The sequence below is a fragment of the Triturus cristatus genome, chromosome 7 (assembly GCF_964204655.1).
Source record: "Triturus cristatus chromosome 7, aTriCri1.1, whole genome shotgun sequence".
Taxonomy (NCBI): domain Eukaryota; kingdom Metazoa; phylum Chordata; class Amphibia; order Caudata; family Salamandridae; genus Triturus; species Triturus cristatus.
The window spans coordinates 307,871,583-307,895,956 of NC_140590.1; the positions used below are offsets into that span (position 1 = coordinate 307,871,583).

A 24,374-nucleotide genomic window follows, 5' to 3' on the forward strand; every position below is an offset into this window, starting at 1 on the left:
TTAACAGGCTGAACTGCGCGCGGGTGTGCTGGCGGCCCGCTCCCGACGCTTGGCTGCTCCCGCCTCGGACTCACGCTTGCTCCGGAGTGGATGAGCGCTGACGGTACAAGTGGACTTGACTGGGCTGCTGCATTGGGGTGTGCTGCTGCTGCTGAGGACGCCCCATGGACATAGCACTGCTTGGTTGCCCCCTAGAACTGGCCCCTACTGCTCCTGACTATATAGCGAGAATCGTGTCCAGGCTGTTCTCCCCCTTCCGCTCCCCCACCTGAGGCTGCATTGGACAGCAGTGGTGATAAGGTGGTGACTTCTACTGCAGGTATCCTGTTGTGTGTTGGACCTCACCTAAATTGTGGTCTGGCGGACTAGGGGCTGTAACGTGCGCCACTGACTGACTCTATACGACATCATAAAGTTTGGAAGCTCGCTAATATTACGCTAGGTTGGGTTGGTGTGGCCCAGTGGTGTGCCCCGCAGCTGCCTTTGGATAGATCTGGCGGTGCTCACGGCGGATCGACATGGGCAAGGCAGACAAACAGCAGTCCAAGTTACCTTTTGAGGCCAAAAAACATGCGAAGACCTCTGCTCCTGCGGTCCCTGACTCTGAGCCTGACCTGGACGATGGCGCGACCACGAAATTGGAGCGTATGATGCTTAGCGTGCAACAGAGTTTGCAAACCATTGACGCCAAGATTGACCACATAAATTTGCGCATGGACACCATGGCTGCGAAGCTCACAAAGCACGACTCGCGACTTGCGGAGGCGGAGCAGCGCATTTCAGCTGCGGAGGACAGAGTGGAAGCGGTTGGTACATCGTGTACTAGCATGGAGAAGATTTTGGAGGTAATAAGGGCCAAGAATGAGGATATTGAAGCCCGCTCCCGAAGAAACAACCTGCGCATCACTGGGGTTGCGGAGAGTACCAACACGGGATCCATGGAAACATATGTCGAAACCATGCTAACGACCCTGCTGGGAGCGGAGCACTTCTCGAAGGTGCTCATAGTGGAGCGGGCCCACCGTTCTCTAGCTGCCCGGCCGGTCCCGGGTGCTCCACCGCGCCCTATCATAGCCAGATTGTTAAACTATAGAGACAGAGACACCGCTCTCAGATTGGCAAGGGAAAAGGGGCGCCTGGAATATCAGGGTATGAGGGTGGAGCTTTTCCCGGATTTTACGATCGCAGTGCAACAGGCTCGCCGTGAATTCCAGACGGTGAAGAAAAAACTGCAAACCCTCAAGATCTCCTATGCCATGCTCTACCCGGCGCGGCTGCGTATTCAACACAACGGGAAGGCGCGTATCTTCTTGACGCCTAAAGATGCACTTCAATACCTGCGACGCCTTGTTCGGCAGGACGCACCACGTGACGGAGATGGGAACTCTGACATGGAGGACTGAGCCCAGGAGCCACTGTCGGGGCTTCTTATCTCTGATTTATTGGGCTCAGGATGCCCGTCTCTACTGGTGGAGATGACTTATTGCTCTATGTTGTGGGGTTCGATTGTGTATTTGCTTGACCATCTATAGTGGGCCTCCCTTTTGCTAGAGAGATCTGGATCCTAGATTATTGATGGGGCGGCGGGTGGCTTGGTCCCGGGAAAGGCATGGATGATGAGTTGCTGTGGTAATGGGCTGGGGGGGTAGCCACTTCCACTCGAAGACAATTGTGTTCCGGTTAGCCTGACTCTATATATCTCTGCCCACCCTGGGTTTACGGGGGGCCGGAGGGCTGCTAGCGACCCACACTATGGGATTACCCCAAAAGGTTATGTTGGTTGGCGGGGTTTTGGGGGGCGGCCCTTTAGGGGCACTGTTTTTCCTGGTCATAGGCCCACAGGGGCCTATGCTGAGCAGGTTGTTTTGTTCATGGTATGTTTACGGGGGGGTATGCTGGCAGGGTGTGTTTACTGCTGCTGTGGGTGGATGGGGTGGTTGGGGATCAATATGCTATGGTATTGGTGTTGGCTGGTGTGATACACTGTCCGGGTGGAGTTATGTCTCATGGTTTTCTGATTGCATGGTGTGCTATGTGAGTGGGGATTGTATGGCTGGGGGGAATGCCACAATCTAATATCAACTGGATTAGCTGGAATGTGCGGGGTCTTAACAATGCTAAAAAAGTGAGACAGGTCTTGGCCTACTTAGATCGCCATGGTATCCATATTGCTCTCTTACAGGAGACGCACCTCACGAGTCAAAGTGCTTCCCGCATTGCCGGTGGGTGGGCGGGGGTGCGGCTGGCCGCCTCTTACTCTTCGTACGCGCGGGGCGTGATGCTCCTTGTTAAGAAGGGGGTTCCGTTTGTTCCAACACATGTGGAAGAGGATACAGAGGGACGATATGTAATAGTGCAGGGTATGCTCTACGGCACTAAACTGATTATTGTGAATTTGTATGGCCCTAATGTGGACGATCCCGCATTTTTTGATACAGTATGGAGTAAACTCTACCAGTTGCCACCTGCGGCGATTCTCTGCGGGGGGGACCTCAATGTAGTCTTAAATCCGGTGTTGGATCGGAGATCTGTGACGGCCGCGGTCGCCCGACGGGCTTCAAGGGCGGTATTGGACGGGATGAGGTCCCTGAATCTTGCGGATATTTGGCGGCTTCAACATCCGTCTGTCACAGAGGGTACGTGTCATTCGTATGCTCGGCAATCTTGGTCCCGCTTGGACTACTGGCTGGGAACGCCGGAGGTCTGTACCTGGACCACGTCGGTGAAACACCTGCCCCAGACGCTGTCGGATCATTCACCGGTGGTGCTGGAGCTGGCACTGCCGTCTTGTGTCCCCCCGCCCTTCCAGTGGCGATTACAGTCGACTTCAATGTTAGATCCGGTATTTCGGAAAGGGGTCTGTGCGGCGATCACGGAGTACTTTGAGTTTAATTCCGGATCCGTGCCGACCATGGAACTGTTATGGGAGGCTTTTAAAATCACTATACGGGGGAAATGCATTGGCTTGCAGGCTGGGGTCCTGAAGGCGCTGCGCCGTATTATGACTAAGTTGGAAAAAGAGCTCTGTACTCTGGAGCGAGAGTACGAGGAGCAAGCCCGCCCCGAAACATTGGCACTTATCCGGGGGAAGATAATAGACTATAATAAAACAGCTGACCAAGAGATAAATCACTTATCGAGGCGTTGCAAGGCGCGCTATTATGGGGAGGGAGGCCGGCCGGGTCGTGTGCTAGCCAATCGTATATTGGATCCCCAGAAAAGGGCGCATGTGGTTCAGTCGATCACCACGGCCAAGGGCACCTACTATGATACGCCCCATATCCTGCGTGCTTTCGTGGACTACTATACTTCAGTCTATGCTCACAAGGCAGTGGCTGATGTCGTTGAACTTGAGCAATATCTTGATGATGTGGCTTTGGTGTGGCTGTCGCGCAGGCAGCAAGACTTCCTCATGCACCCGCTTACGCTGGGTGAGGTGCGGGATGCTATAAAAGCATTGCCGAGCGGCAAAGCGGCGGGCACTGATGGACTACCAGCCGAATTCTATAAAGAATATATTGACCAACTGGCGCCATACCTCTTGCGACTGTATGAGGAAGCATGTGAAGCTCAGTGCTTGCCGCCCACCATGCGGGAGGCGCTGATGGTCGCACTGTTAAAGCCAGGGAAGGCTCCGGAGTACTGTGACTCCTACCGCCCGTTATCTCTAATTAATACTGACATTAAAATCCTGGCGAAAGTGTTAGCCACCCGGCTGCAGTTGCTTCTTCCTACTATGGTCCTACCGGATCAGTCGGGGTTTGTCCCCACTCGCTCCACGGCGCATAACTTGCGGACGATCTTCGCAACCATGCATATTCTGGAGCCTACACTGCCGGCGGTGGCGGTGCTACTTGACGACACGAAGGCGTTCGACACCATATCCTGGTCTTATATGCTCACGATTCTGCATCGCATGGGAGTTCCCTTTGCGTTCACGAATTGGATTAAATTATTATATACTAATCCCGTGGCCCGGGTTCGGGTTAACGGGCAGATATCCGACGTCATCCCCATCCAGCGGGGCACACGGCAGGAGTGCCCGCTATCGCTGTTGTTATTTGCCCTGGTATTGGAACCCTTGGCTTGCATCCTGCGTCAGCGACATGCCCAGACGGCGTTGCGATTTCTGCAGCGCCCGCTTGCGGTCTCCATGTATGCGGATGATATGGTGTTGTATGTCCGGGAACCAGAGAGGTTTTTGGCACAGCTAATACGTGAATATGTTCGTTTCGAACGCTTCTCGGGCCTGGGCATTAATTGGTCCAAGTCCACTGTACTGCCGCTTACGGAGAGCACCCGGCCATTTGATATGGACTATCCGCTAGTATGGTGCTCGGAGACAGTGAAATATTTAGGTATTTGGTTATGTAGGGACCTGCAGGCCCTCATCCGCGCTAACTTTGGAGTGGCGATCTCGCGCCTAGAAGACCAGGTGAACAGATGGGTGAAGTTGCCGCTCTCGTTTGCTGATCGCATAGCGCTGATGAAAATGGTGGTCCTCCCGCGCTTTTTGTATCTTTTTCTGAACATACCGGTGCACCTCCCGAGACACTTTTTTGACAGGCTCCGTTCTCTTATGGTGACGTTGGCCTGGGGTGGTAAAAAGCCCCGTCTGCGGTGGGAGGTGTTGACTCTCCCATATGACCAAGGTGGTTTTGCTGCACCTGACTTCCGTCTGTACTACCTTTGTGCGCAAGCGCAGTATGCATATTATTGGCAGCAGGATCCGGCTTATATTCCGCACGTTGCAGTTGAGGCTGGCGCAGTGCGCCCGATACCTCTGCGGGCGATGCTGGTGAATAGTTACACGGTGTTCGAGAAAGGGGAAGTGGATACGGTGCGGGTCACGGCGAGAGCCTGGCACGCGCTGGGTCTACGAGCGCAGAAGTTGCCGCTCTATGCACCTGCAATGCCGCTTCTTTATCACTCGGACCTTTCCGTCACAGGTGAGGCCAGTATGCGTCGCAGTCTTACGGCTATGGGGCTGACCACGATGGGGGATGTATTCCCAGATGGCCGGTTCATCTCCTTGGAGGGCGTGGGTGCTCGGGACGGCGAGTCTGCTATGCATCTGTTTGCTTATGCTAGGTTGCGGGCTGCGAATCTGCGATGCGGGATTACTACCCTACTTATCCGTTGGAGCCCCCGACGCTGGAAGCGCTGCCATTGATATATACCACTACCTCTAAGGCCCGGCTGGTCACTAGACTATATGCTATCTCTCAAGGGGAGACGCCCCAGGCTGAGGCAACCGCGCTGAACAGGTGGAATGCGGTGCTGCCGGAACCTCTCTCCGAAGCTGACTGGTTGGGCTGTTGTCGCTTGACTGGTCGCCTAACCCCCAATGGGAACCTGCGGTTGGTTCACTATAAATACCTGCACCAGCTCTACTACACGCCGTCGCAGTTGCATCATTATGGGCTTCGCCCAACAGATACTTGCAAGCGCTGCGATGCCCCAGGGGCGGATTTTTTTCATTTAGCATGGACATGTCCCAAAATAGCTGCATATTGGAGCTCTCTAACTGGAGTTCTTGGCCTGATGGTGGATGAGGTGGTGGACTGGGGTCCTAAGGTATGTCTGCTGGGTGTTGAGGCCAAGGTGAAGCCGCACAATCAGAAATTTGTTTCTATAGCGTTACTGTTAGCTAAACGCAGGGTCTCAGTGTGCTGGGGCGGGCGGGTGGTGCCCACTGTGAAGCTATGGTTGCGACCTGACATATAGCCGAGATCAGCTCACGTGTTATGCGGAGGAACTGCCCGCACAGTCTAAGCCACGGGATATTTGGGCTCCGCTCACGACCTATTTATTACGCAATACTGCTGATTGAGGATACCTATGGGGGAGTTGTGTGTTTCCCTGCCTGGGCTCACCCTAACCTGCTAGTATAGGTGGGTGCTGTCTGTTCCTTCGAGCGCACTGGTGAAGATACCCTGATGCTCCATGAATTGTCCGTTTTGTGGAAAGGAGTGTATATGCCATGCCAATGCCATGTTTTTTGTGAGACTGTATACCGGATTTTTCTATGAGACTGTATACTGTTACTGCTGTTCTTTTGTTTCTGTGAGACATTGCAAAAGTATAAATAAACCAAAACAAAAAAAAAAGAAGTATATCAGTCACACACCAGATATCAGTCACACACCAGATTTTCTTATACAGAATGTCTGCACTGTGCACCTCTTAGCAAAACTAAAAGAATGGCAAAGTTTCCCTTTCATTTTCAACACATATACATGTAAACATCAAATCACATTCCTTCACACATAAATTCAAAAGCAAACACACATTTCAATTGGTTTAACATTTCAACCCTTTCCAAATGACATAAATTTGAACCCTTCCCTCAATCTGCCCTCTGCCTGTTACCATAGAAACAGGTCATGGAACACTGTGCTGAGCACACAGGTCACAAGTTCAGCACACAATGTTGCTAATCAAGACAGCAAGTGTGCTTGCCTTTTCAACATATCAGCTTATCATATATAATGTTCCTTACAATCAGTTTTTGTTAACCAATAAGAATCATGCGTTTAAAAAACAGAAATATACACCCTACCTTTCAGTGTAGAAGGTTGTCAAACAACCAATGATTTATTGTCTTTTTTCAAAACTGCATCTTAGCCACCATTTTAGAAACATCTTACTTTCCAAACTGCCATTTCATTTACAGAGACCATCTGAGTGCATCCAGACCTCCTTTCAAGATGCTTAGAGTGTGGATTGTGGGACACAGCTATATTTTCTGGAGCCAAAGGTATGCAGAAAACAAAGGCATTCACAAAGACCTAGGTTTGCCAAATGTAGACATTAAATGGATTGGACAGAGAGGGTTAAAGTGGCACCAATTGATGCCATTGGTGAAATCCTTCATGCATATTCAACACCCTGACCTCATAGTAATGCACTGTGGTGGCAATGACCTAGGTACTTTGACTGGGGTAGGTCTGGAAATGCTTATGAAGGACACCTTTGGAGAACTGATTTCACTTTTCCCCAAAACTGCCTTTGTGTATTCTAACATATGCCAAAGGCAGAAATGGAACTGGTCCGATCATTTTTTTCCACAAATTGAGAAAGCTAGGAAACGTGAATAAATCTGTTTCTGCTTTTCTCCAGGACTATAGAATGGGGTCCATTTACAATAACAATCTGCGCTTTCATATGCAAGAGATGTATAGGAGAGATGGAGTACACTTTACTGATGAAGGAAACAGACTCTTCCTCAACAACTTTAGACTCTGTATAGGTACTTACTTATAAGTACCAAAAACTCTCAATGAACACAACGGCTCTTTTTAGAGCCACTCAAGAACAAAACACTTAAGCTTGATCTTTATCTCCCAAAAATTTTTACAAAATTTCCTTGGATCCGCGGACCCAACGCGAGAGAGTCCGTGCACCCAACGCGTTAGGATGGGCGCACTCTGCGTGCATTTCGCCGTTTTTTTATTTTTAAAAAAGGGGGCCCCCTAAGCACCTCTAGAGGGTCAGTGTATTTCCACTCTGCCCCCTTTATATGTTTTACACACTTATTCCCCTTGCTTCTTCAGCCTCGCTTCTATCGAGGCAGAAAATGTCTGCCAACAGTTCCTGGTTTCGAATGTAGACAGACACTCGACAGCCAATTAGCATTCAGCACGTGATCGGAAGGGTGCACGCTCGGTTCGGGGAGGGTGCGCTTACGGTGCGGGTAGGGTGCGCGGATTCTCCCCGGCCATAGATATCACTAACTTTTTTACCCTAATTGTCTCAGGAACTACTGAACAGATTCACACCATTTATGCAAAAGGCATGAGTCTGAACTGAGGACTACCTCTTTGCCAAATTTGGTGTCATTCCGTTCAGCGGTTCGGGCTGTAGCTGCAACAACAGATCCTATGGGAAATTGCATGGGGAAAACGCGATTTGGGACCCCCTTTATTCTCGGCCCCCGCTTGACGAAACTTTCAGGGTAGGAGCGGAGCAGGCCAAAAGTTTGGAAAATTTTGTGAGGATTCATCAACCGGAGCCAGACTTATTGGGAATAGAATGTTGCGGATTTCCTATGGAAAATAGGTCCTAACTATAACTATCTACTGGCGACCGCCAGTAGATAATATGTATATATATGTATATATATCATATAAATAATAGCCCGCAATGGGCTATTATATATATATATATATATAAATAATAGCCCACTGCGGATATATATATAGCAGTTTCTGTTGCTCATTTCCTTTTGCGTATCTGAATACTGCTAAAGGAAGGCTGAATGACAGCAAGATGGAAGAGCGTACCCTTCATTGCTCTCATGTAGTGGGTGCTCCGGATTGGCAACAGTTCCAGTGCTACCTGCACTGAGAATCATTACTTTAAACAAGTTCACTAAAACAGACTCTGATTTTTGATTTTATCAAAAAATTCAATCATATTTATTTTATTGTATTTTATTTAATTGGGTGATGGTGGTGTGTGCACCTTGGAGATGTCATTGCCTACAGTGATATTGCAACATGTGCAAATATTGTTTCTTTCTACAGTTTTGCACAGAGCCTCAACAAGCATTCACAATATTCCTAGAAACCAAGCATAAAAAGTGACCTTGACTTAAAACGCCCAATTATCGACTTTCCATTTCTTTCTAATGAATCTCTACTTCTTTGCCATCTTCTGCATGCCTCCTCTCTCTAAAAAGAGTCTACTTTAACTCACATGCATGTTTACCTTAATCCTCTTTTTTTGTATCTCTACCAATTGCCGACACCTCAGTTCAAAGATCACAACCATTCATTTAAAATACACACCCCTTCAACCTAGCATTCCCAGATCTCCTGTAACTCATCTAATACCATCAACCAATGCATGATGTCAGGTACCCCTTCTCAAACTAAAGATCACACTTAACTCCTATTTAATGTACTACACAGAACGTGGAGTACATGCATGCCATGGTTTCCTTAAGAGTTAATGAATAATCCCAATAACCAACCACAAAAAAACACTAACTCTGGATTCCGGCGTAAAGTGCTACAGCTACTTATCATGATTGACAAATGCTGTACAAATGCATATACAATACAATACAGCATATAACCCACAAAAATACTAATGCCATAACACTCAGCCATTGAACAGCCAGTTGTAGTTCACACAGGCTACATAATATTTCCCTTATAATGTTTGGCAGTCTTATGTTCACATAACGCAAATTGCTATGGGTCATGTTCATGGCCCACTAGTGCACCAGTGTACAACATTAAACCACCCATCACCAAATGAATAGGCATGAATATCTGGAGAGATCTGCCACAAGTTGCTGGCCAATGGAGGATATTATTTTAGTCCGCAAATGCAGGTCCGATTCCTCCCTTTTGACTTTGTATGCTCTGGACCATAAACTTTAAACCAAATATCTCAGAATGTACAACCCAGTGCAATCATCAGCTAAGTTGGCTACGAACATAAGAAATACCATAAAGAGACCTGCAGAGCTGTTCAAAGCTGCCAGCTTGCTGAAAACCATAGCTGAGCAACTGTCTCTCACACTTCTTCATCCATCACACTGCTAAGCGCTGCATTCCATAATCCGCTAACTGCACCTCAGTGGTCATCACGGACAACATGGAGACACGTCCCACACAGGATCACAACCAGGGACAACACACTTCTAATCACACACCCTACACTGTGTTGCATGCTACTCATAAAGCACCCCAACAGAGGTAGTAAGCGCTATTTAAATGTAATAACACAATACAAAACAATATAGGGATGTCACTCTTATCTGTATGTATAAGTGGACATGTATGTATGTGTATTTTATGACTACATATATTACAAATCTACTCCATTTATAATTAACATTAAGGTTTCTACATTACATACTTCAATATGTCATTCTACATAAAAATACATATGTAGATGAGTGTCTGCATTTAAGTTTTTGCCTAATTTCTAGCATAATACATACACGTCTGCATAAAGTATGTAAATAAGTTTAGAGGAAAAGTAACTATATTAAAAGTTTATAACAATGTATTTTATGTAAAGAAAAAATGTTTCTTGCATATACATGCTATATATATGCACAACATGCACCGTTATGTCTCAACATGTAACTATTATTACATGCATGTACATGTGGATTGGATAAAGATATATATGTATTTATTCATGGGCATCAATCTTAATGATAATGTTTATATGCATGTATGTTATATGTATTACTATACACATAGACCTAGATGTGTGGGTATGTCTCTATACATGTATATATTCTTTTATTTTAATCATAGCAAAAAAAAAATTCTAATGATAAATGTATGTAATTTTAATTCGATACATATGTATGCTATAGTACATAATACTTACATCCTATTTACATAACATATAAGTTGAGGGGTGTGTTTATGTAGCTTTTCATTCGTTATAAAAATACATATATGACACAGTATATAAATCTGACTATAGGAACGCTAACTGAGAGCGTATTTCAAAATATTTACATAAAAAACAATTTTTACTGCATATGACTCTCTCATACACAACACATATGTATATATATATATGTGTGTGTGTGTGTGTATGTATGTATATAGATACATATATGTGCATATGCATGGGTAATGCATGTATAGTTGGACATGAAAAATATATTCTCATGGTATGGAGAGGAGGTTGTCATTATACATGTGTCATTGTAAATAAGGACCTAGGCTTGCCCTTATAAGCTGGCATGTTAATATAGGGGGGAGGAGAAACAAAAATGTTTATTCTTATCCAAAAGATACAGGTTTTTATGTCAACATGTAAATGTACATATAGGTGTGAACATATGGAGAGATTTAAACTTGCTAATAAAACTTTACTAAGTCTCATATATATATGCATATATATATATATATATATTTATATATATATATTTATATATATATTTATATATATTTATTTAATTATGTGTGTGGATGTATATGTTAATCTAAGTTTTTTGTAAAAAAAATCGATTCCCTTTAAACTTTGTCCCAGCCTTCCTCTCTCAAACTCATCCAAAATCTTTCTAACTACTAACAAATCCCAAACATCGTTTACTAACTTTCCCTCCCTTTTTCAGTCAGTTCACCCAACTAACAGAAGCATATGTCCACCACTCAATTAATCAATCAATCAATCAGTTGGTATTTGTAGAGCGCAGCACTGTCAGCTCTTGGGGTATCTGGACATTGAGGATGCTGTGTCTCCGTCAAAAAGCCAGGTCTTGAGTCTCTTCCTGAATTCTATCAGCGAGTATGCTGTTCGGAGGTCGGGGGGAAATTGTTCCAGGTCTTGACAGCAATGTAGGAGAAGGAGCGTCCCCCGCTATGGCTGCGACGGATGCAGGGGGTGTGGGCGAGGGCAAGGAAGGAGGAGAGCAGGTGTTTATTGGGTTGATGGGATTTCAGTCGGTGGTTGATGCAGGATGGTCCTTGATCATGGAGGGCTTTGTTGGCGTTCATGAGGATCTTGAACTGGCTTCTGGATGGGGAACCAGAGGAGGTTTCTGAGGTGGGGGTGATGTATGACGGTTTGGTATGTTGCAAGATGAGCCTGGCTGCCGCATTCTCTATGGTTTGGAGTCTTCTGAGGTGCTGGGTGGAGATGCCGGCATAGAGAGCCTTGCCGTAGTCAAGGCGGTTGGTGACAAGGACCTGAGTGACTGTCTTTCTGGTGTTGATAGGGATCCATCTAAAGATTCTGGGGAGTATGGGAAAAGTGTGAAAGCAAGAGGAACTGACTTCGTTGACTTGTCTTCTCATGGTCAGTTGGCTGTCGAGGATGCAACCTACAACTTTCCTTTTTGGTAATCCGCTCCCATCATGCTATCCCTACTCTAAACAATACCAAATGCATAAGGATTTAAGAGCACACACTTAAGGAACTTACCTGAACTAATCCACAAAGAAAAGAAAAACACATATTACTAATCAATTTACTATTCAACTCTAATCTTGGGTCGCAGAGTGGTGTGATTGTCGCTGGAAAGTGCATCAAAACCTCATCAGGAGTAGCAAGAGCTATACAAATACAATTTACAGCTTGCAATTTTGAAACTAGGCCCGGGTGGCTGTAAAAACAAATGCCAAATTACATTTCAGAGAACACAACTGGTTGTGTCAGCAGTATTGACACTATTCACTGGAATCACCTTTATAGGGCTGCTAACACGGTATAGAATGTTTTTGGAGATAAACAGATGTAAATAAGCAGTCCAAGCATGTATGGAACATTTTACAACTGGGGTGTAGTTAGGATACTTAGTCACTTAAATTACTCTAACGAATCAACCGCAGTTGATATGGGTACACTTCAGTGGGGAGAGATGTGAAGGATCTAAATAGAGTAAATTCTTACGTCTTCACCAACAGGTGAGCAAGGAAAAGTCTTCCTTTTTGTTTATTTACCCTCACACACCCTAGTGGTGTCATGCTTCATCATCGGGTCACCCCAACGCCTAAAAGTCGGGGTGGGCTCAACCACAGTGTTGGGAGCTCTTGAAAGAAGTTGTTGACCTGGGGGGCTGAATAAGTTAAAATACCTCAAACAGATCCCCGGTATCCCTTTATTCTTGGGTCTGTTTGGGTAACTAAAAAACAAATATTGGGTCTTATTAGGAATCTTATGGTCCTAAGACCCTAGTGCCAACATGTTTCAGTCCTATAATGGCCTTATGGGTCCTGGACTTTCATCAGGGCTAGGTTTGGCCTCCCTAGGAGACAGGACATAAGGGAATTCCCTATCCTGTACGCGATGCAAGGGCAGAGTAGCTGCTCCTTGTGATGATGATTGATAATTTACCAATCATAAGTTATACTCCATCTGTAAAGAAAAGACAGACAACAAAGAAAGACACAAAGACAAAAACAGCATACATTTGTATAGTAATGTCAAAGTGTCTCTGCAAAACTTTGTCCCACATTGCGTGCTCTGGAACTAATTAATGAACCACATGTGCCAAGTTGTGTCTATGACATAGTGGTAATCAATTGCTTCCAAACTTGTGCCACTCACGTGCATATCTTCACATAATACTGTTACGTGACAGACGAGTTGTGGGGTGGCAATGGTACTCAAAGAACTGATCATAATTCGTGTCAGTACATCTATGTATTCACTAGTAACACACTCCATGCCTCACATTCACTCCACATTCGTACCGTGTTTGTGAAAAGAATAACGGTAATCTTAGTCATGTTCATTTATCATTATCCCTCCTGATTTTGTGCGTAAAAAATAAAAAATAATAAAAAGAAACATTCCCTTACCCAATTCTTGAATGGTTTCTGTGTCTCAGGGGACCGTAAAGCATCTAGGGGTAGCTCTATAGTCAAACCCTAAAATTGTGACCCCAGAAGGTTAAGGGAAATGTAAGTAGATATAGTGAGTGGTTTTTTCTAAACACCGCGTGTCTAGACCCTCGTATTCCCCATATAGAGGAACAAAGGATGAGAGCGTTGGCGATCGAATTGGAAAATGCCAGTCTGTAACTTACTTCATCAAAAGTCCTGCCCCGCGTGCACACCTACTTGGCTCCGGTCCCCGGCTTTCGCGTTTGTAATGCGGAGAAACCGTGTTTTAGTACCCTTGAGTTGTCATAGGAACTAATTGGTAGGCGGCCCTCGGCGCGGTCCGAAGTACGTCATGACGTCTGTTACGTACCAGGAACCATGGGACTTGTAGTTCCTTGTTATTATAGTGAAAACACGTGAAATCTAAGTCTTTTTACACTTCGTTACAATATCCTTTTCCATTGTGAATGGAGAAAAAAAGGCATTACTTAAGTATTATATGCAGGCTGGGTTGTTTAAGATGTTGTTTGGTTACCGGCATTCAGCGTGGTTAGGAATACGTGATTAAGTCTAAAAACGTGTAAGGAAACAAGGGGAGTGTAGTTCCTTGTAACCATCCTAAAAGACTACGGAAAATGTATATCGTCTGGACAACTCTTCCTAACTTACTGTCACGTTGACAAGAGACACAACAACAAAATAACGCGTTATACTAAAGCGCTAAGAGACCACAGTTGAAGCAAAAGATGTATGTCTGCTTCTTCGATCGGTAACACGTATGTGTCATGTGAGATTGTTTGTTTGTTTTAATCACGAGTCCCCAATTTTCATAAAAATTAGTGTCAATACAGGCTCATGATATGGGTAAACCTAAGTGGGGTTCTCAAACAAAAATAGAAAAAATAGAAAAAACTACTACAACGTACTCCAACACTGATTACTGGGGACTTTCAATACCCCATTTGTGACGAACCTATTGATGGATCAAAATTAGTAATGCATATGGTTTATTCTCACTTAGCCCCTAGTGAGGGACATTCGGGGAGTTTTTAATTTTGGGTATACAACGCGAAATATTTTGAGAGTCTTTCCTTTTTGTAGGGACTGATATAACGTCGTCGAATATAAGATGTCGTATTTATATGCCCTTCAAGGAAGGGAGGATATGCAAGCCATAGCATAACTTGTTCAGATACTATTATTTAGAAGTTGGATCAACGTTCACATGGCCGCCATATTGAAGTCCCTAAGTTGGATAAACAGTTTTAGGGCGCATATTAGTACGCGAGTATAGGGCCTAGTTGCGAAATAATCCCTTTCCTTCATTTATTTAGTTGGTTCCAGGGTATACAGTCATTAAGGCCCCTTTCATGGGTTTTCAATCGATGGACCCAACGTTGTTCACGCTCTAGGAGTTTGTGTTGGAGGTTATTTACATGTTTGATTTTTTCTATGATGGTCCACTTTATCTCTGTGTCCTTGTGTTTTTTCTCATTATAGTGTGCAGTCAGTTTAGTTGCTGTTATTGCACGTCTTATTGTGCTCCTGTGTTCACTGATGCGTACTTTTACTTTTCGACTTGTCATTCCAATATACATTAGATCGCACGGGCACTTGATCATATAGATCACTGCTTCAGAGTTACAGTTGGTGTGTGTTCTCTGTTCCCATGGAGAGTATAATCCCAGATCTATTGTTTTGGTGTGTTCAGTAAATGGACATGCTACACATGTGCCACATGGGTAGTGTCCCGTAACCTGAGGTGTACTCCAGAGAGTTGATTGACTGGTAATTTTTGGTGTATATGTGTCAGTATGTACCAGTATATCTCGCAGACTTGTGTTCCTTTTGAATGAGAACATAGGTTTCTCAAACGTTATTGTGTTCGATGTCAGGATGGACCATTTTTTGTTTATTATCTTCTTTAAGTCATTAGAAGATGTGTTATATGTTGTAACACATATCAATTGGTCAGAGTGTTTTTTTGCATGTGTCTCCAATAGTGCCTCTCTTGGTGTGTTACGGGCTCTCTTGTTTGCTCTATCTACGATCTTTATTGGGTACATTTTTTGTTTAAGTTTGTTAGTGAGGATAGTTGCTTCCTTTTTGTATGTTTCCAAATCAGAACAGTTTCTGCGAACCCTTAAGAATTGGCCTACCGGTAGATTCTCCCTTAATGAGCGTGGATGTACGCTATCGAATCTGAGTAGGCTGTTCTTATCCGGAGCTTTGGTAAACAGAGTTCTTAAGGGTACCTTCACTAGCTGTGAAGACTACGTCTAGAAAGGATATTCTTTCTTTGTTCATTGTCATTGTGAAATGGAGATGGGGGTTCAAACTATTAATCCATGTCTTAAATGTTTCCAGACCAGTCGTATCTCCTTCCCAGATCAAAAAGACGTCGTCAATATATCTATACCAACAGCGTATGTTAGCAGAGAACGGATTATGTGTCCATATATGTTGGTCTTCAAAATGTCCCACATATAGACAGGCCAGGCTCGGGGCGAATGTACTGCCCATCGAAGTGCCATGGGTTTGCAGATATATCTGGTTTTCAAACTTAAAAAAGTTTTCAGTGAGTGCCAGATGGATAAGGGTGGTGATCCATTCAATTGGTGCCGCCCATGGCCATTCTTCCTTTTTGAGGATCTCTTCAACTACCCTGATACTCTCAGCCTGAGGGATGTTTGTATATAACGCCTCAACGTCAAGGCTGACCAGGATGTTCTTATCTGGATTATATTGTATCCTGTCTAGTCGGTTGAAAAGGTGCTTGGTGTTCTGTACATAGGATTTAATCTTCGTTACAAGAGGTCGCAGGAACCAATCCGTATACTTGGATAGAGGTTCAAGAATGGACCCTATCCCAGAGACAATCGGTCTTCCTGGCGGTGGTATTTTCCCTTTGTGTATTTTCGGGATTGTGTAAAAAAGAGGTATTCTTGGGTCCTCCTGATTCAAGAAGTCACGTTCCTTCTTTGTAATCCACTCCCTGTCTAGTGCATTTGCTGTCAACGTGGAGATAGTTGTTTTGATCCGTTGTGTAGGGTCTCTATTGATCTTTTTATAGTACTTAGTATCTGCCAGTAAGTTCATACATGCAGTCCTGTAGGCACTAGTACTTTGGATGACCGTGGCTCCACCTTTATCCGCCGGTTTTATAATCATGTCAGTTCTGGACTGAAGGGAGGTCAAGGCTTCTCGTTCCTTCTTGCTCAGATTGTTGAATGTGTTTCTCCTGACTTGTAATAGTTCTACCTCCTTCGTTACAGCTTCTTCAAAGGCGAGTACCTCCGGGGGCATCATGTTGGTAGGAGGATAAAAGGTTGATTTGCACCTTAGATCCGTATGTGTTTCGTCCAACTGTGGGTCCTCTTTGTCCTTGAAGAATGTTTTCAAACGGATCTTCTGGAAGAAGTCTCCCAACTCACATCGTAAACGGAATTTGTCCAAGTGTGATGTAGGTACAAACCCTAGGCCTTTTTCAAGTACTGTTTCTTCATCTGTAGTGAGGATGATGTCCGTCAAATTTACCACTAGTCTCTCATGTTGCTCGTTCCTGGTTGTTGGTCCCTGGTGTTGCTCCGTGTGTTCATGGAGCTCCGATCTTCTTCCCATTGGACTCTTTTGTTCCCTCTTCTTCCACGTCTGCCTCTCCTGCCGCCCTGTCCTAAAAAACATTGGTTGAAGTCGGGCTGATAGTAGGGACCCATAGGGAATTGGGTCGGGCCTTGGAATGGGATTGGTCCAAACGGGGCGGGCCATGGGTACATCTGCTGGTGTCCATATCTTTGATTATAGTTACCTCTCCGTGGTCTTCTGCCCCTGCCTCGCCTGCTCTTATTTGATCCATCACTAGACCAGTTGTCATAGTCAGAGTCCGATGATACCGTCTGTTCACTATATACAGATCCTGAGTCCGAATTTTCTTGACCTTTATAGTCGTCTCGGATGTAAGGGTAAACCTTTTCGTGACTGAACTTTTTTAGGTCTTTCTGTAGTTTGTTGATTTTACTTTGCATGAGATAATCTTTATGTTCACTTATCTCTTTGTTCACTTCCTCAAGTTTTTTCTTATATAGGGATAGTTTTATCTCAGTCATAAGCGAATCCTCACTTATTTTGATTTTGATCAAAAGAGCATCTGCTAAACGTTTAGCTGTGTTGATGATTAAAATGAGCCAATCGCGTGAGCATCTCCACGCGATTAAAGACCATTCCTTTTTAAACTGGGGGTCTTCGAGAAAGATCCTAGGTGCATTAGTGACAAGTAATCCTGTTGGTGCTGTGTTGCCTCTGAGGTACTCCGTCATGATGGCTCCATGTAACAAAATTTTCATTTGGTTACGTTTTAATTCCTTCAGCTCATCCCAATTCTGAGCTTGGGAAAGGTTCTGACTGATGTTCGTGTCCGGTAATAGTGATGGTCCTGCTAGAATGGCAGATGCTATATCGTCTGAGTAGCCAATACCCAATTGTTCTGCCATATTTATACAGATAGATGATCTACTCTATCCTTTATGTATCGTTAAAAGGAGGGAGAAAGTCTTGTTATTCTTTATTCGGAGCGTGAATTGAGTGTGAGTGCAAATGAGGGATATTAGAAAAATAGATAGTGAGTTATGTTACAGATAGTTTCTGTTGATACACCCTACAGCTGTGCGCTGCGCTAGTAATATGTTCACTTTAAAGGTAAAATAGAAAAAAGCTTTTTTTCATTACCTGGAAGGGTAGAGAGGATATCAAGTTAGAGTAACTCCTCCTATGATATAGTCACTTAGTCACTTAAATTACTCTAACGAATCAACCGCAGTTGATATGGGTACACTTCAGTGGGGAGAGATGTGAAGGATCTAAATAGAGTAAATTCTTACGTCTTCACCAACAGGTGAGCAAGGAAAAGTCTTCCTTTTTGTTTATTTACCCTCACACACCCTAGTGGTGTCATGCTTCATCATCGGGTCACCCCAACGCCTAAAAGTCGGGGTGGGCTCAACCACAGTGTTGGGAGCTCTTGAAAGAAGTTGTTGACCTGGGGGGCTGAATAAGTTAAAATACCTCAAACAGATCCCCGGTATCCCTTTATTCTTGGGTCTGTTTGGGTAACTAAAAAACAAATATTGGGTCTTATTAGGAATCTTATGGTCCTAAGACCCTAGTGCCAACATGTTTCAGTCCTATAATGGCCTTATGGGTCCTGGACTTTCATCAGGGCTAGGTTTGGCCTCCCTAGGAGACAGGACATAAGGGAATTCCCTATCCTGTACGCGATGCAAGGGCAGAGTAGCTGCTCCTTGTGATGATGATTGATAATTTACCAATCATAAGTTATACTCCATCTGTAAAGAAAAGACAGACAACAAAGAAAGACACAAAGACAAAAACAACATACATTTGTATAGTAATGTCAAAGTGTCTCTGCAAAACTTTGTCCCACATTGCGTGCTCTGGAACTAATTAATGAACCACATGTGCCATACAAATTGGATACAAATTGTGTCAAAGTGCAGAAGAGAACCTGCGTGTAGATGTTGATCGAGGCTTATGAGACTGTTTACCATATACTTTTATGCGCATGTCTGCGTGCTCTTATATCTGTATATGTGTGTCTCTGTGTCTTTTCATGTGAGCCATTGATACTAACCTGTTGGTGAATGTGTTTGTTTGTAAGTGTCTCTGTTTCTGGTTCTTGATGTGTTTTTGTCTGTGTTTGTTGGCAGGCAGGCACATATATTTTAGTGTGTTTGCCCTTAAATGTCTGTGTGTGTTAATAACTTATCTCAACTGGTTGTGTGCCTGCCCTGAAACCTGCAGACCACATCTTCAAATTAGTGTGCTGACTCAACTTTTCATCCTTCTGAGATTGATAAAATGAGTTCCAATGAGTTGGGCAACAATAAGAATTTATTTGTGTGTATGTGGCAACTCGGTTTATGGCCCTCATCATATAAATATTGTAAAATTAGGCCTGCATTTGTGAAGGTGTGTTTACATACGAAAGGGCATGTGTGCCGGATAAGTGTCCTCGGGGTGTGTATGTTGCCCCCTCCTGCTCTGACAGCCATGCAGAAGGACTCAGAGCAGACGCAACCCTCACTTGAGGTTTTGGTGTGTATTCAGTTTTTTCATTTACTGTTTTCCATTCAATCGACAGAACAGTACACGAAACCAACGGTCGACGTGAGCCCCGGGCAAGAGATTGTGAGAGGAGGAAACCTGACAATCCGCTGCACTGGGATATACTCAGAAAGTACATTTATTCTAATTCGAGATTTGAAGATTACCCACAGTCAGGATCCTCCCGGAAACGAGGCCGTGTTTGTCCTCACTGGCCTGCAGCGCGAGGATGCCGGGCTATACTTCTGCAGGTATCACTGGAGAGGTGACTCGAGATACTATTCTGGCCTGAGTGACCCCATCTGGATAACAGTGCGAGGTGAGTGCAACGAAGGCTTCTCCGGTTTCGTCTTATGTCCTTTCAGAGGTTTACTGCTGGATAAAGAGAGTTTCTTTATATAGATGCGGTTAAATGCCCTGATGCTTGATTAACAGACGGGTCATATATGTTTGGACTTCACATGAGATGTGGCTTCACGGATGTCCTCTGGTGGTCACGGCCAGTGCAGCACATGTTGTGGGAAGTGTTATTATGAGGCGTTTGTACAGCAGAGCACAGGTCTTAACATGGTATTTATAGGCCTAACAAATGCCTATAGATTTGAAGGTGTATGCCATTGTATATTCTAAACTTCAGAAGAGCAATGATGGCGAAGAATATGATAAACGCTGCATCCATCTCAACCTGAGAAGTGCTGCTTCAGTCATTGGTACATTTAGACACTCTATCATTATTCCTTGCACTTATGCATTGATTCTGCACTCGCTGACTCATTCTTGTATTTCACCCACTCAGCCACTCCCAATGAAATACACACGCAAACTTAAAAAAAAAAATCAAGATAAATTAAAATAATAAATGTAGAAAAAAAAATGATACATAAATGTGGCAGTCATATACTAGATATAAAAAAATAGGTAGAAAAATAAAAAATGGCAGCAGAGGACCGTTTTGGAATAATATTTTGCATATTGTGCACAATGTAATAAGAATCCACCTAAAAGACCTATTTATTTTACCGTATGCTATTCACAATAAATGTCAGGCCAAAACGTTTTTACAAATATTTTTATTAACACAATTCATTGTTTGCAGATGTTGATTTATAAAATAGCAAGTTCATATCCACTTTTACATATACAAGGATATTTCGAGGTGGAACATATGCTCTCAGCTGCTATTCCCCGGCCACTGGTTGACCAAAATTGAGTAATTGCTTCAAATTTCTTAAGGCTTAGGTAGCGATTTCCTAAGGCCAGCAGAACACTGGTGAAGACTTGGTACTCTGCATTTGCACTTTACAATATTTCCACTTGTCTTGCTGTTTACTCTTGGCCACATGTTTTAATATGTTTGCTGATATTGATTTTTTTTTTTTTATACTTTTAGATTACCGTGCTTAATTAACCATAAGGTGCAATGATAGTAAAATCTAACAGATATATGTTATATTTCTTTTTAAATGATAATATTCTTTATTTTATACATCTGTCATACTGTTTAGTTGTTTTTTTATGGATATGAAAGGACCGGACCCATAAGTTCTGGACCTATTCTAGAGACACAATCTGATGGTTCTTTTTAGCAGCATGTGGGCGTGGAGGGGAAAAAATTATTTATTACTGCCAGTCAATTAAACAAGAATTCTTCTGGACGTATAATAACCACAGACAACTGCGTAAGATTAGTTGATTTATTACAAAGCCAAAAATTGCTGAACATAAAGACACCTCAAGACTCGAGTGTAGAAATACATCGGAATTTGCATAAAGCCAAATCTACATATCCAATTGAGACGATGTAGCATAAGTCACACAATTAATTCAAGAAATAAAATGAGAGGATCAGAAAGCCTGAGTCCAAATTCCCCTGCATTGAGGGTTGATGAATAAAAAGCATTAATCTACCCATACAATAACACTAAAGTGACATTCCTCCTTAAGCATCTTCAGGAAAAGGAATAAAAAGGTGTCCGCATGTGGAGTCTCTCTAAGAAGTCTCTCCACCATCAACGCTATCGAGACAGAGCTTGATCTCAGATGCTCACTCTCCGAAGGCAGAAGAAGAAGTGAGCACTTTCCCTGCTCCCAACATCACATTATTGTAGGTAACTTTCCCAAGATTCATTGCGGGTCACCCCATCTGCTCTGGGTACAATCCTGAAGGTAGTTCTCCATGGGACAGCGTTGCTCTTTCCTTGCAACAGTTTGTCGTTGGTTCCCAGGCCTTCTCCTGTGTGACGCACAACGGCCTTCCTTGATCAACTCAAGCTACACGATTGTAACTTCTTCTCTCCTTGCCTGACAAGTAATACAAAGGTATTACTCTAGCTAACGAGTGTGCTTTTTTCACTTGCAACACAAAACGTGAGAAAGAACAAATTCCACAGCACACATGAAATTCAAACTTTTAATTCTAAAGCAAGAGATTCCAGGAAACTGCATTTCAGGCCTATGAAATTCATCTAACATAAGAAAACAGCATGTGAGCTTTTATGAATTGCATAAGATATAAGGCACATTCAAGTAATGCATTTACTTAAAGGTAAAACAAGATGATTATTAAACACATTTAATACATGAATATTTGTCAGTTTCACAACACAAATTCTTCACGTTAATGTTTTCTGCTAGTAACATCCACATTCTATGTTAATTCTCCATGTTACTTTTCAATGGCCTAGGCATATCATGTTTTGGATTAATACATTTCAAAATTCTAACACCTCATGTTAATACAACAAAAGATTATATGCAGGTGCTGTAGGAAAGGGCCCCTTTATGCATGGTTACCGCCCCACTTTTTGCCTTACATCTGATGCAACCTGACCTGATGTGCCCTGGGTCCCTGCCAATCAGGTTCCTAGGGCCTGTGTTGTTTCCCAAGACTGTACCTTTGTATCTGCAATTGGCACATCCCTGGCAACAGGTAGGCCCCTTGTAAAAGGTACCACTGTGACCAGGGAAGGCCTGGTCACACTGGTAAGGGCTCCATCACCTATTGTGCCACCCTTAGAGGTCCTGCACCTTAGCACACTCACACACACTGCCACTGCAGGCTGTGTGTTTTGGTGCAGAGAAAAGTGAAGACTCGACATGGCACAAATCCCTGCGTAAACACAATAGAAGCTGGAGTGAAGATACACTCCACCGCCGGATGCACAGCTTTTTGGGTGATTATTCACCACAGCGACAACTTTATCCACATTTCAACGATTTTATTTTCATTCCATGTAATCCAGTAAATATTCGTTCAACAATTCTTTCCACTTTTCAACCTTTCACATATGCGACCTTAATGTATTCAACAGTTTCTAGTGCGCAGATATGCCGATACGGGCCTTTTTCTAGCACATGACCAATCCACAAAACATCCAGAAGTTCATAACTTTACCCAATGCATTTCGAGCTATCTATAGCCCTTTTTCAGGGGTTGCCTATAGATTTAAATTATGGACATTAGTTTTATATATTCAGACCTCTATACAACGATCACTCTAATATATCAAACCATTACTGTCTCGTTTTAAATAATCAACGTTTTCCCTCTGAATGCGCTGAAAACGCGCCAAAAAATGTACCTGAAACAGCCTTCTTCAACCCCGGGTCTGCCCCCATGTTCAACCTCATTACCCATCTCGGCAACCCAACCCGATATTTCCCCTCTCCTAGTTAGAAAACAACCTTTGTGTTAATCCGTCCCCGTCAACAAAATTACAAAAGCGTCCCCATACCTTCCACATGTCACAGCATGAGTCTCCTTCTCCCCACGATCTTAACTCTCCGAGTTCAGCACATTGCACCTGATTCCCTTTCACCTCATATCCCGTGGCTCCACCCCCCATCGAGCATGGACCAATCTGAACAAACTGCTCATCTCCCAACCTTTGATACAACATGTCCCATAAACCCTTACTACAGATGCCTGATTGACCCTAATGTGCTCATGACCCATAACTTACATTATTATTCGCTTACTCCCCGCTGTCAAAACCTACCCTGGCTACTATCAAATACAAGGTTGCCCCGCCCTCCCTCGAGTGTGTCAAACACGTCGATTAAACAATTAATGAAACTGACTTTCTAAGACATGAAATTAAGGCCGTATGTATGCGTATTTAAAAATGACATGAAAAACATCTATCAAATGCTTGCGTGCTCCTGCGGAGTCCGATACAAAAACCAACCGTCATAATGTTAAATCAAGATCTTAGTTCTCTGCTTCTGGAACAAATAGATGTTGTTGCAGTCACACATGTGATTTGCTCCATTGTAATCTTGTTTGTGAACGGTCCTCTTTGGGTACAACTTGGAAAGGGGGCAGTAAGTCCATACAGTGAATTCAAAAAGGGTTCACCAAGTGCACTCCTGTTTTCAAAATGTATTCGTTATCCAATTTTCCTCGAAGTTTTAACTTTAGTGTGCAAACCGGAATCACGGCCTGCCCGAGTGCCACGTACATGTAAACACAATAGAAGCTGGAGTGAAGATACACTCCACTGCCGGATGCACAGCTTTTTGCGTGATTATTCACCACAGTGACAACTTTATCCACATTTCAACGATTTTATTTTCATTCCATGTAATCCAGTAAAGATTCCTTCAACACTTCTTTTCACTTATCAACCTTTCACATATGCGACCTTAATGTATTCAACAGTTTCTAGTGCGCAGATATGCCGATCCGGGACTTTTTCTAGTGCATGACGAATCCATAAAACATCCAGAAGTTCATAACTTTATCCAATGAATTTCGGGATATTTATAGCCCTTCTTTAGGGGTTGCCTATAGATTTAAAATATTGACATTAGTTTGATATATTCAGACCTGTGTGCCATGCCTTCAATCCACTACCTGAGGTCTAGGAAAGTAACCCCTCTAGCAGGGTGCACTAGCCGTAAGGTGAGGGTATAGAGGCATGAGCCCTGTACCCCTACAGTGTC

At 43.7% G+C, this 24,374-nt stretch overlaps 1 protein-coding gene across 1 annotated transcript in view; it reads left to right on the forward strand.

The window, feature by feature from the left end:
- LOC146809528 (immunoglobulin superfamily member 1-like) overlaps positions 1-24,374 on the forward strand; it is a 788,293-nt gene that overhangs the window by 438,833 nt on the left and 325,086 nt on the right. The window contains exon 10 of the mRNA XM_085614874.1: positions 19,468-19,749. Within this exon, the coding sequence (XP_085471000.1) occupies positions 19,468-19,749 (282 nt within the window). The remainder of the gene's footprint in view (positions 1-19,467; positions 19,750-24,374) is intronic.